This window comes from Bombina bombina, chromosome 5, assembly GCF_027579735.1.
Source record: "Bombina bombina isolate aBomBom1 chromosome 5, aBomBom1.pri, whole genome shotgun sequence".
NCBI classification, from domain to species: domain Eukaryota; kingdom Metazoa; phylum Chordata; class Amphibia; order Anura; family Bombinatoridae; genus Bombina; species Bombina bombina.
The window spans coordinates 676,030,912-676,044,425 of NC_069503.1; the positions used below are offsets into that span (position 1 = coordinate 676,030,912).

At 40.1% G+C, this 13,514-nt stretch overlaps 1 protein-coding gene across 1 annotated transcript in view; it reads right to left on the reverse strand.

Moving 5' to 3' along the window:
• PIGN (phosphatidylinositol glycan anchor biosynthesis class N) overlaps positions 1-13,514 on the reverse strand; it is a 1,169,967-nt gene that overhangs the window by 1,034,495 nt on the left and 121,958 nt on the right. Inside the window, exon 5 of the mRNA XM_053714623.1 lies at positions 10,751-10,857. Coding sequence (XP_053570598.1) covers positions 10,751-10,857 — 107 coding nt within the window. The remainder of the gene's footprint in view (positions 1-10,750; positions 10,858-13,514) is intronic.

Genomic DNA, 13,514 nt, shown 5'->3' on the forward strand with positions numbered 1-13,514 from the left:
TTGGAGCCGTAGCCAATCTGAATGGAGGAGCTACAAACTGGTAATGCCTGTCTAAGAAGGCAAACCTTAGATACCGGTAATGATCTTTGTGAATCGGTATGTGAAGGTAAGCATCCTTTAAATCCACTGTGGTCATGTACTGACCCTTTTGGATCATGGGTAAGATTGTCCGAATAGTTTCCATTTTGAACGATGGAACTCTTAGGAATTTGTTTAGGATCTTTAAATCCAAGATTGGCCTGAAAGTTCCCTCTTTTTTGGGAACCACAAACAGGTTTGAGTAAAACCCTTGTCCTTGTTCCGACCGCGGAACCGGATGGATCACTCCCATTAATAACAGATCTTGTACACAGCGTAGAAACGCTTCTTTCTTTATCTGGTTTGTTGACAACCTTGACAGATGAAATCTCCCTCTTGGGGGAGAGAATTTGAAGTCTAGAAGGTATCCCTGAGATATGATCTCTAGCGCCCAGGGATCCTGAACATCTCTTGCCCAGGCCTGGGCGAAGAGAGAGAGTCTGCCCCCCACTAGATCCGGTCCCGGATCGGGGGCCCTCGGTTCATGCTGTCTTTGGGGCAGCAGCAGGTTTCCTGGCCTGCTTGCCCTTGTTCCAGGACTGGTTAGGTTTCCAGCCTTGTCTGTAACGAGCAACAGCTCCTTCCTGTTTTGGTGCAGTGGAAGTTGATGCTGCTCCTGCTTTGAAATTCCGAAAGGGACGAAAATTAGACTGTCTAGCCTTAGCTTTGGCTTTGTCTTGAGGCAGGGCGTGGCCCTTACCTCCTGTAATGTCAGCGATAATTTCTTTCAAACCGGGCCCAAATAAAGTTTGCCCCTTGAAAGGTATATTAAGTAATTTGGACTTAGAAGTTACATCAGCTGACCAGGATTTTAGCCACAGCGCCCTACGTGCCTGAATGGCGAATCCTGAGTTCTTAGCCGTAAGTTTGGTTAAATGTACTACGGCCTCCGAAATGAATGAATTAGCTAGTTTAAGGACTCTAAGCCTGTCCGTAATGTCGTCCAGCGTAGCTGAACTAAGGTTCTCTTCCAGAGACTCAATCCAAAATGCTGCCGCAGCCGTAATCGGCGCGATGCATGCAAGGGGTTGCAATATAAAACCTTGTTGAACAAACATTTTCTTAAGGTAACCCTCTAATTTTTTATCCATTGGATCTGAAAAAGCACAGCTATCCTCCACCGGGATAGTGGTACGCTTAGCTAAAGTAGAAACTGCTCCCTCCACCTTAGGGACCGTTTGCCATAAGTCCCGTGTGGTGGCGTCTATTGGAAACATCTTTCTAAATATTGGAGGGGGTGAGAACGGCACACCGGGTCTATCCCACTCCTTAGTAACAATTTCAGTTAGTCTCTTAGGTATAGGAAAAACGTCAGTACTCGCCGGTACCGCAAAGTATTTATCCAACCTACACAATTTTTCTGGTATTGCAACAGTGTTACAATCATTAAGAGCCGCTAAAACCTCCCCTAGTAATACACGGAGGTTCTCCAATTTAAATTTAAAATTTGAAATATCTGAATCCAATCTGTTTGGATCAGAACCATCACCCACAGAATGAAGCTCTCCGTCCTCATGTTCTGCAAGCTGTGACGCAGTATCAGACATGGCCCTAGTATTATCAGCGCACTCTGTTCTCACCCCAGAGTGATCACGCTTGCCTCTTAGTTCTGGTAATTTAGCCAAAACTTCAGTCATAACAGTAGCCATATCTTGTAATGTTATCTGTAATGGCCGCCCAGATGTACTAGGCGCCATAATATCACGCACCTCCCGGGCGGGAGATGCAGGTACTGACACGTGAGGCGAGTTAGTCGGCATAACTCTCCCCTCGCTGTTTGGTGAAATTTGTTCAATTTGTACAGATTGGCTTTTATTTAAAGTAGCATCAATACAGTTAGTACATAAATTTCTATTGGGCTCCACCTTGGCATTGGAACAAATGACACAGATATCTTCCTCTGAATCAGACATGTTTAACACACTAGCAATAAACTTGCAACTTGGTTACAATCTTATTTAACAAAAACGTACTGTGCCTCAAAGAGCACTAAACGATTAAATGACAGTTGAAATAATGAACTGAAAGACAGTTATAGCATCAATCCTTAAAAACAACACAACTTTTAGCAAAGGTTTGTTCCCATTAGTAAAGTAACAATAATTAAATTTGAAACATAAAATTTACAGAGCAACGTTTTTAATCACAGTCAATATATAAGTCTCACAGCTCTGCTGAGAGAATCTACCTCCCTCCAAAGAAGTTTGAAGACCCCTGAGATCTGTTAGAGATGAACCGGATCATGCAGGAAATACAAGAGTAACTGACTGGAATTTTTTGATGCGTAGCAAAGAGCGCCAAAAACGGCCCCTCCCCCTCACACACAGCAGTGAGAGAGAAACGAAACTGTCACAATTAAAACAAGCAACTGCCAAGTGGAAAAATAATGCCCAAATATTTATTCACTCAGTACCTCAGAAAATGCAAACGATTCTACATTCCAGCAAAAACGTTTAACATAATAAATACCTATTAAAAGGTTTAATGTACTTTTAACAGAGTAATTCCGGTGAAATACCATCCCCAGAATACTGAAGTGTAGAGTATACATACATGTCATTATAACGGTATGGCAGGATTTTCTCATCAATTCCATTCAGAAAATAAAAACTGCTACATACCTCAATGCAGATTCATCTGCCCGCTGTCCCCTGATCTGAAGCTTTTACCTCCCTCAGATGGCCGAGAAACAGCAATATGATCTTAACTACTCCGGTTAAAATCATAGTAAAAACTCTGGTAGATTTTTCTTCAAACTCTGCCAGAGAGGCAATAACACGCTCCGGTGCTATTGTAAAATAACAAACTTTTGATTGAAGTTATAAAAACTAAGTATAATCACCATAGTCCTCTCACACATCCTATCTAGTTGCTGGGTGCAAGAGAATGACTGGGAGTGACGTAGAGGGGAGGAGCTATATGCAGCTCTGCTGGGTGAATCCTCTTGCACTTCCTGTAGGGGAGGAGATAATATCCCAGAAGTAATGATGACCCGTGGACTGATCACACATAACAGAAGAAAATGCAAATATTTTAACCCTAACTGATAAGTTGTACATCTTCCCCCTTATTTTTTTTTCTTTCCCCTGCCCTCCTTTCCCCTTCTCCTCTTATATATTAAAATAGAATTATCCAGTTTATAACTATGAATATTTAGGTAACCTTTACCTACTTAAGAATACTGACACTTTTATGCAATATAGACTGTTAAAATTTTGCATTTCACCCCTATCTTGTTTTGAGACCTATATGTGGTCTTAGGTATAGCTATCATACACACAGATAATTCTTATACCAGATGACCTTTATTGGTCAATATAACAGCTACAGTCAATTGTTGATATAATTCAATATAAATGAGGTTTCTTGAATTTGTAAAAAGAGACCGCATTCAGTAATCAACTGTTTAAAACGTGCAATACCTCTCTGATTATTTTTATCTACATATTATAATACTTCTGTTTGTATTTTTTCTTTTTATGCAAAACCTCAATAAAAGATTATTATATAAAAATAAAAAAATTGCTTGTATAAGCCAGCTACGGCGTAAAGTAAATGTTGTATACCGGTGTTTGGTAAACCCACTTTTTCACAGTATTCCTCTTACATACAGGTGAACAGAATGTAAGCAAGATATAAAGATAAAAAATAAAAAGACAAAACTGGTTAAAAATCTCTACAGTGTGTGGTAACGAACAAACACAGGTCTGGCCAGGCAAGTGTTCAATGATATTCCCTCTCTGAGTCTGAATGTAGAGATTTGTGACCAGTTTCGTCTTGTTTTAATTTTTTTTATCTCAACCACACCTCCATTTGGAGACCAGAATCCCCAGAGTACTAGGAAGATGCCAATCTTGAGACAGGCGACTTTGACAGAAGGGAACAGCCCTAAAATAAATACCAACTCAGATCTCCAATCTTATAAAAAAAAAAAAAGATAACACGGCTGAGGCAAACGACCTATACACCTAAGTTATAAACCGTAGAGTCTAAAGGAAAAACAGAATTTATGTTTACCTGATAAATTACTTTCTCCAACGGTGTGTCCGGTCCACGGCGTCATCCTTACTTGTGGGATATTCTCCTCCCCAACAGGAAATGGCAAAGAGCCCAGCAAAGCTGGTCACATGATCCCTCCTAGGCTCCGCCTACCCCAGTCATTCTCTTTGCCGTTGTACAGGCAACATCTCCACGGAGATGGCTTAGAGTTTTTTAGTGTTTAACTGTAGTTTTTATTATTCAATCAAGAGTTTGTTATTTTGAAATAGTGCTGGTATGTACTATGACCACGTCTAACTGACATAACAGCCTGAAGTAAGGAGACTGAATCCTTGGTCTCCAAGGTATACAATAAAATAAGCCTTAAATCTCAAAAGTAAAAAACACTGCTTTATCAGAATACCCTAATGAAAGGTGGCTAAATAAGCAGAATTAAGATATCCATTCAAGAAGCAACACGTTACTGTAGGATACCTCAAGACTGCCCACTGACCCGAAGCCTTTACTATGGCATAGAGAAAACTGCAATACAGAAAATAACAGATACTGTAATGTACCTCAGACCTGCACTACAGGAGATAACTATATATGGTAGTATACCTGATAACTGTAACACAGGCATATAGAGACATACAGTGGGGCAAAAATGTATTTAGTCAGCCACCAATTGTGCAAGTTCTTCCACTTAAGAAGATGAGAGAGGCATGTAATGTCATCATAGGTATACCTCAACTATGAGAGACAAAATGTGGAAACAAATCCAGACAATCACATTGTCTGATTTGGAAATAATTAATTTTTTATCAAATAAATAATTTATTTGCATATTATGGTGGAAAATAAGTATTTGGTCACCTACAAACAAGCAAGATTTGTGGCTCTCACAGCCCTGTATCTTCTTATTTAAGCGGCTCCTCTGTCCTCCACTCATTACCTGTATTAATGGCACCTGTTTGAACTTGTTATCAGTATAAAAGACACCTGTCCACAACCTCAAACAGTCACACTCCAAACTCCACTATGGTGAAGACCAAAGAGCTGTCGAAGGACACCAGAAACAAAAATGTAGACCTGCACCAGGCTGGGAAGACTGAATCTGCAATAGGCAAGCAGCTTGGTGTGAAGAAATAAACTGTGGGAGCAATAATTAGAAAATGGAAGACATACAAGACCACTGATAATCTCCCTCGATCTGCGGCTCCACGCAAGATCTCACCCCGTGGGGTCAAAATGATCACAAGAACGGTGAGCAAACATCCCAGAACCACACGGGGGGACCTAGTGAATGACCTGCAGAGAGCTGGGACCAACGTAACAAAGGCTACCATCAGTAACACACTACACCACCAGGGACTCAGATCCTGCAGTGCCAGACATGTCCCCCTGCTTAAGCCAGTACATGTCCGGGCCCGTCTGAAGTATGCTAGAGAGCATTTGGATGATCCAGAAGTGGATTGGGAGAATGTCATATGGTCAGATGAAACCAAAGTAGAACTGTTTGGTAGAAACACAACTTGTTGTGTTTGGAGCAGAGAGAATGCTGAGTTGCAACCAAAGAACACCATACCTACTGTGAAGCATGGGGGTGGCAACATCATGCTTTGGGGCTGTTTCTCTGCAAAGGGAACAGGACGACTGATCCGTGTACATGAAAGAATGAATGGGGCCATGTACCTTGAGATTTTGAGTGCAAACCTCCTTCCATCAGCAAGGGCATTGAAGATGAAACGTGGCTGGGTCTTTCAGCATGACAATGATCCCAAACACACCACCCGGGCAATGAAGGAGTGGCTTCAAAAGAAGCATTTCAAGGTCCTGGAGTGGCCTAGCCAGTCTCCAGATCTCAACCCCATAGAAAACCTTTGGAGGGAGTTGAAAGTCTGTGTTGCCCAGCGACAGCCCCAAAACATCACTGCTCTAGAGGAGATCTGCATGCAGGAATGGGCCAACATACCAGCAACAGTGTGTGACAACCTTGTGAAGACTTACAGAAAACGTTTGACCTCTGTCATTGCCAACAAAGTATATATAACAAAGTATTGAGATGAACTTTTGATATTGACCGAATACTTATTTTCCACCATAATTTGCAAATACATTTTTTCCAAATCAGACAATGTGATTGTCTGGATTTGTTTCCACATTTTGTCTCTCATAGTTGAGGTATACCTATGATGAAAATTACAGGCCTCTCTCAACTTCTTAAGTGGGAGAACTTGCACAATTGGTGGCTGACTAAATACTTTTTTGCCCCACTGTATACTGAGGTATAAGACATAAGTGAGCAGTGTTTCCCAAACCCAGTCCCCAGGACCCTTAACAGGCCACATATTCATTATATCTTAACGAAAGCACAGGTGAAATAATCAGATCACCCATCAGCTGATCAGTTCACCCGTGCTCTAGTTAAGATATAATAAATATGTGGCCTGTTAAGGGTCCTGAGGACTGGAGTTGGGAAACACTGCCTTAGACTGTAGAACAGTAAATAAACCTATACTGTGGAATACACCAGAAACTGCAATACATTAATAAAGCAAATACTGCGACATACGCTAGACCTGCATAAGACCAAAGTGAATGAGATACTGTAGTCTACCTAGACCCTCAGTACAGAATCTAAGACAAGCACTATGGTATTCCTGAAAACTGCAACACCTGCTTAAAGCAGTTACTGCGCTATATCTTGAACTGCAATACAGGGGGAAAGCAGAAACTGCAATACAGGATATAAACCGATAATGTGGTATACCCCAAAACTCTGATACAGGAATGAAGAAGATACCGTGGAAAATTCTATACTAGCAATACCAACGGTCTACACAAAGACTGTGAAACGGAGTTTAATAAAATATTGCAGTATATACTAGACCTGTAATATAATAAATAAGCAGATACTGTGGAATACACAAGAACTGCAATATTGAAGAAAAGAAACCGATATTGCGGGATACACTAAACCTGCAATACAGAAAGTAAGCAGACGCTGTGATATACAATATCAAGACCTACAATACAAATTTAAGTAGATACTGCGGTAAACACTAGAACTGCAATACAAAATGACATCTAGAGGGATACACTAGCACAATGTAATATAAAAACAGATACCCTGAACTATAATACAGAATATAAGCAGATATGCAGCCTACCCTAGACACTGCAATACCTAAATAAGCCGTTACTGTGAATACACTAGAACTTCAATAGAGAATTTGAACAAATATTGCAGTATCCACTAGATAATATTTAAGTAGATACTGTAAGATTATTGTGAACTACACTAGAGCTGCAATATAAAATGTTTGCAAAGACTGCAGTATATACTAGAACTGCAATACAGGAGATAAGCGTCTTGCAAGCATATGTTAGGAGATTGTCAAAAGAATAGCAGACAAGCAAAAATATGTCACCAGTAAACACAATATATCTCACTGAAGCGAATAGACAAAGTGTCGCCGTTACTAGTATATAATAGGTCACCCGTGAAATTACATAAGGTCATTAGAATATAATAGGTCCCCCATAGGAATAACACAATATGTCACTCGTATTAAGACACAATAGATCACTAATGAAATGACACACAATATGTCACCAGAGCTTTAACACACTATATGCAACTAATATTATAACAAACGAGGTCATCAGTGTGAGGACAGAATAGGATAAACATTACTCCCATGGTATGAAACACACCCAATATATCACTATAGTGCTGGAATAAGGACACAATATGTCAGCTGTAATGACAACATGCTACTGAAAAAATACAGTAAGTCACCGGTGAGCTAAAACAATATGTCGCTGGTAAAAAGGCATGACAACACAAGTACAATAACATATGTCCCAGTGCTATGAAGGTACTGTATTGCCAAAATAAAAGCGAACGCACCTAAGACCCCCACTGCAACCCCCCTTGCTCCTGAGATATGGATAATCTGAATCCCTCCATAGATGATGTATGTCTGGAGCTAGAAATTGTTGCCAACATGGTGAGAAAAAAGAAAGGGGCAAAAAGGCACGTAACCATCAGGAAAAAATGAAACTCATCTGCTGTGCTCTGTCCCCTTTAATGGCAGCACATACAAAATGACAGTGAATGCCCGTAGCACAGTACCGGCAGAGAATTTTATGAAAATTTCCCGTGCTGCACTCTCCACTAGCCGCCACTGCTAACTAACAGCACTCCCCCAGGCCGGAGTAGCCGACAGGACGAAGCAAGCGAGAGCAAACCTATAATCCTGTGCTGCACTCGGAACCTATCATTCACTAAGTGAAAAGAGAACCCAGGAGTTGGCTTAGTGCTTCTCAAAAGCGTGTACAAAGCTGTAAAGCTGGCACTACACATAGAACCTACCACTTACTGAGTGAAAATCGAGTCCCCAAAGCTGACCTAGCGCATCTGCACATAGTGAGATGAGCCTCGCTCTATGATCCTGCAGGGGATATTTGGGACTACTAAAGAAGCAAGTGAAAGTTAAAGGCACAAATAACAGAACACTTACATGTAATAAACATTTTTTTACATAGTCCCAGGTGTAATGACCATGCCCAAAAGTAGCTACACTTCCCTGCCACACGAAAGCCCAGTAAATCCTAAATATATATTTTGAAATTCATGAGACTGTCAAAAATAGTAAGACTGTATAACTGGCTATAAAACACACTACTAGTGTATCTATTCAGATAGCCTGTGAGCCATGAGGGTGATGCAGGTACTAACCACGGAATTGCCCACTCCACTGATCTTACCAAAATAAAAATCCTGAGAATGTAGTAGACAATCTATTCAATACTGTAACTAACAGTAGAGGATATACTGAAGGAGTAAATCTTCATAGCCAAGCAGGAAGAGGCTCAAGGAACTATCCCAGTGACACCCGTGGCAGGCTTATAACCACAACTCCAGAGAGAAGATTTCTAAATCCATCTCTTCCAGGAACAATCCATTGAGGGAAAGTTTGGGATTAATATCCCTGTATTTTATAAATAATTAATAAATAACACCTTTATCCTTGCCTTCTACCTGACAAGGCAAAGAACTACTGGGAAGGAAGGGGAAATGGGAGGGATATTTGAAGACTTTGGTATAGGGTGTCTTTGCCTCCTACTGGTGGCTAGGTCTTGTAGTTCCAAAGAGTAAGGATTTTGTGGACTCTCACCACCATAGAAAGAAATAAAAGGTTAAAATTGGTGGCTACATTTAGATACCAATCACCAAGCGCTACCCAGGTGCTGAACCAAAGATGGGCCAGCTTGTAAGCTTACATTCATGCTTTTTCAAATAAAGATACCAAGAGAACGAAGAAAAGTTGATAATAGGAGTAAATTTGCTTAAAGTTGCTTAAAATTGCCTGCTCTGTCTGAATCATGAAAGAAAAAAAATTGGGTTCAGTATCCCTTTAACTAAACAAACACTTTTTAATACGAGAACACAAAGTAACCAGCAAGCCTCTAATAGCTTCAATAAAGATTTAATAAGGAGAAAAAAAACATACAAATCCAAATTGGAAGGACTACGAACCTACACTACCAGTGTTTGGCTGCATCATCCCTGGGAGCTACGGATCCGGCTTTAAGGCAGTTTCGGAGGCAGAAGGAAAGCGGGGACCCGGACCGGTGTATGTGACAAGATCCGCTGGGGGACCTCACTGCTCTGGTCATTGCTCTTTTGTAACAGGGTTTTGAGACTTTGATTGTGGCGCTTATGTACTAAACATTAGGTGATCTCCTCCCATTAATTACACAGAGATTAGAGCTACTATTTAGGGGACGCTTTGTGACTATATCATACTTTTTAATACACTCTGATATGATCAGAAAGTCCCACACCTCCACCAGTACTAGAAAAATTCCTCCGACATGACTAGGATGGCTACTGCCCCTCAGAAGAAGGAAGGCTCACTAAAAAGTTTCCAGTGCCCTAAACTTTTGGGTTAGTACAGGTGAGTAATAGAAGGCTGAGTAACATTGTATATGGTAACACCAGAGAACACTACATTTAAAGAGCCTCATTTTTTTTTTTTTTTAAATAATTTTTAAAAGTGCCTGAAAAGTGTCCAAAACTGCTGTAGACATTGTGTGGGGTGTGTATATGCCCCCAGGCTATGAGAGGCATGTGTATATATTCATGCTAACAGCAACTGGACCACTAATGTATTTACCTGTCAGCACCTTTGTCTACTGTGCTTACCTAAGCTGCAGATGACAGCTTTCATTAAATGGGCCCAGCCGAGGCAGTTCTATCACAATAGCAATGATCTTACAAGGAGCAGCACACTGTAGATAAGGGGACTGTCAGAAAAGTCAGCATTTCACCTGGGAGGCCTAGCAGGTCACCAAACTAGGAGAAGATTCTCACTTCCTGGCTGAAACTCCTGTCTTTCCCAATATCCGTCATATAAATTCTGAGGGGGAAACTGGGTCTCAGATTGGTTAGAGAACCCCTATCAATGGTGTAGATCAGCTCTTCAGAATTCACCTCACTCCATCAAATGAGACTCAAGGATGCAGGGAGAGTGGGAGGAAATAAAGCTCTGGTACATAGCAGTGTTTTGTCCTCCTCTCCCCCTCTTATGAAAGAAATTAAAGATCAACAGATTAATGGTGGCAGTATTATTTTAAAGTAATTAACAGTTTTTCTATGCAGATTTTTGCCTTCTGTACTTACCTTTGTTTGTTCAAAAACCCACGTATCTAATTTGGCTGCATCTGCAGTTGCAAAGTCCTCACTTTCGGCAGAGTAACAATGTGTAAAAACATGGTCTCCACTGGCACCTGAACAGAAAGTAGCATGCAACCTTCATTAGGCAAAATAAACTATACATTTAACAACAGAAATAACCAGCCTTGGTGACGGCTAGGCACATCTTAGTCTGCGTTGTAATTACTCATATCAGTGACTGCAAGGCAGAAAACACATAATTTATGCTTACCTGATAAATTTATTTCTCTTGTAGTGTATCCAGTCCACGGATCATCCATTACTTGTGGGATATTCTCCTTCCCAACAGGAAGTTGCAAGAGGATCACCCACAGCAGAGCTGCTATATAGCTCCTCCCCTCACTGCCATATCCAGTCATTCGACCGAAACAAGCCGAGAAAAGGAGAAACCATAGGGTGCAGTGGTGACTGTAGTTTAATTAAAATATAGACCTGCCTGAAAAGGACAGGGCGGGCCGTGGACTGGATACACTACAAGAGAAATAAATTTATCAGGTAAGCATAAATGATGTTTTCTCTTGTTAAGTGTATCCAGTCCAGGGATCATCCATTACTTGTGGGATACCAATACCAAAGCTAAAGTACACGGATGATGGGAGGGACAAGGCAGGAACTTAAACGGAAGGAACCACTGCCTGTAGAACCTTTCTCCCAAAAACAGCCTCCGAAGTAGCAAAAGTATCAAATTTGGAAAATTTGGAAAAAGTATGAAGGCAAGACCAAGTTGCAGCCTTGCAAATCTGTTCAACAGAGGCCTTATTTTTAAAGGCCCAGGTGGAAGCCACAGCTCTAGTAGAATGAGCTGTAATCCTTTCAGGAGGCTGCTGTCCAGCAGTCTCATAGGCTAAACGGATTATACTACGAAGGCAAAAAGAAAGAGAGGTTGCCGAGGCCTTCTGACCTCTCCTCTGTCCAGAGTAAACAACAAACAGGTTAGATGTTTGGCGAAAATCTTTAGTAGCTTGATATTCTTCTTAGAAACTATATACTTAGGTATGTGTACCGAGCGCTAAATTTTATAAAAAGGCCTTAAGCTTACTAACAGATTAGCCTCCTAGCAGGCTAAATAGTAGGTAACAGAATAGGGGGGCGATAGTAAGCGCTGAATAGCTTAAAAGGCTGGAAACTAAATTCTGGCGAATAATTTATTCCATATACATTCAAATTAAAATCACAGATAAAATGTTAAAACACAATGTTCATAAAGAAATACAGTAAAATTCTATTCATGGATCCGTGAAATATTCCAGGAGTTTTATACCTGGCTACTTTAGTTATACAAAACCTTGAATGTAGCTATCTCCAAAGTTCTTATGTGTGTTTGGGAAAGATTAATAAGTCGGTTGCCTGACTTAGGCGTTCTGGATATGGTTCTATTGTCAGTGGATGAAAAATGTGTGGACTGTGGTTCAGATCAGACCAATGTGATGTGTAACAATAAACAATAAACAATGTATCAACTTTCAAATAAACATTAAAATCTCAGCACATGATGGTGTAAAAGCATTCGTTCAAACTTCAATACAAAATTAAAAAAATAATACAATAATCAAAGGCGTGTGAGATCCGTTACCGGACCAAGTGGAGGGGGGGCTGTGAAAGAACGTGACGTTGATGCAAAAAGTAGGTGTTCAACCCCAGAGAAATGTGAATCCACACTAGAGCTAGTGAAAAAATTCAAAAAGAAAAAATATATAAAAAATATATATATAAAATATAAATATAGAAAAAAAAAAATATATATATATATATATATATATATGGGAGTCAAAGGGTAAACAGCGCTTATGGAGATTCTTAAAAACTGAATAATATTAAAATCTCGGCAGTGTTGGTGGGTAAAGAAAACAAAAAAAAAAAAAAAAAAAAAGGGAAGAGAAGTATATGAATATACGTATATATATTAGAGTCTTTGATAGGATATTGGAATCCTAGTGTAATGAAGGCGTAATAGATACCCTTACCAAAAGTTACCTCAATCCTATGAGGTAAGTTTGCCGCATTGGAGGATGTATCTAGTGGTTGAATGAATCCTGGATGTTCTGGTCTGTATAAAATCGCTGCCTCTTGGAGTAGAATGGGATGTGGGTCCCCTTTGTGCTGGTTTCTTTAGGAAACTTCCTGTATTTATTGCCTCTTGGAGCTTGGTTTTCTTGTCTTGGTATGAACTTTCTTGTCCAGATATATACCAGGATGTCAGAGCAGGTGACGTGGTTACAGGGTACTTATTTCTTTTTTCTTTTCTTATTTTTTCTTCATTTTCCTTAGAGTTGTGTCAGCAGATACAAAACTCACGTCTGTGGTACACAAAGATATTTCCTTCCTTCCTAGTACTGTGTGCATAAAATATTTCCAAGCACGCCACTCACAAATTTCCCTTTTCCGACTCCGAGATTATTTGAATAATCTCACACGCCTTTGATTATTGTATTATTTTTTTAATTTTGTATTGAAGTTTGAACGAATGCTTTTACACCATCATGTGCTGAGATTTTAATGTTTATTTGAACGTTGATATATTGTTTATTGTTTATTGTTACACATCACATTGGTCTGATCTGAACCACAGTCCACACATTTTTCATCCACTGACAATAGAACCATATCCAGAACGCCTAAGTCAGGCAACCGACTTATTAATCTATCCCAAACACACATAAGAACTTTGGAGATAGCTACATTCAAGGTTTTGTATAACTAAAGTAGCCAG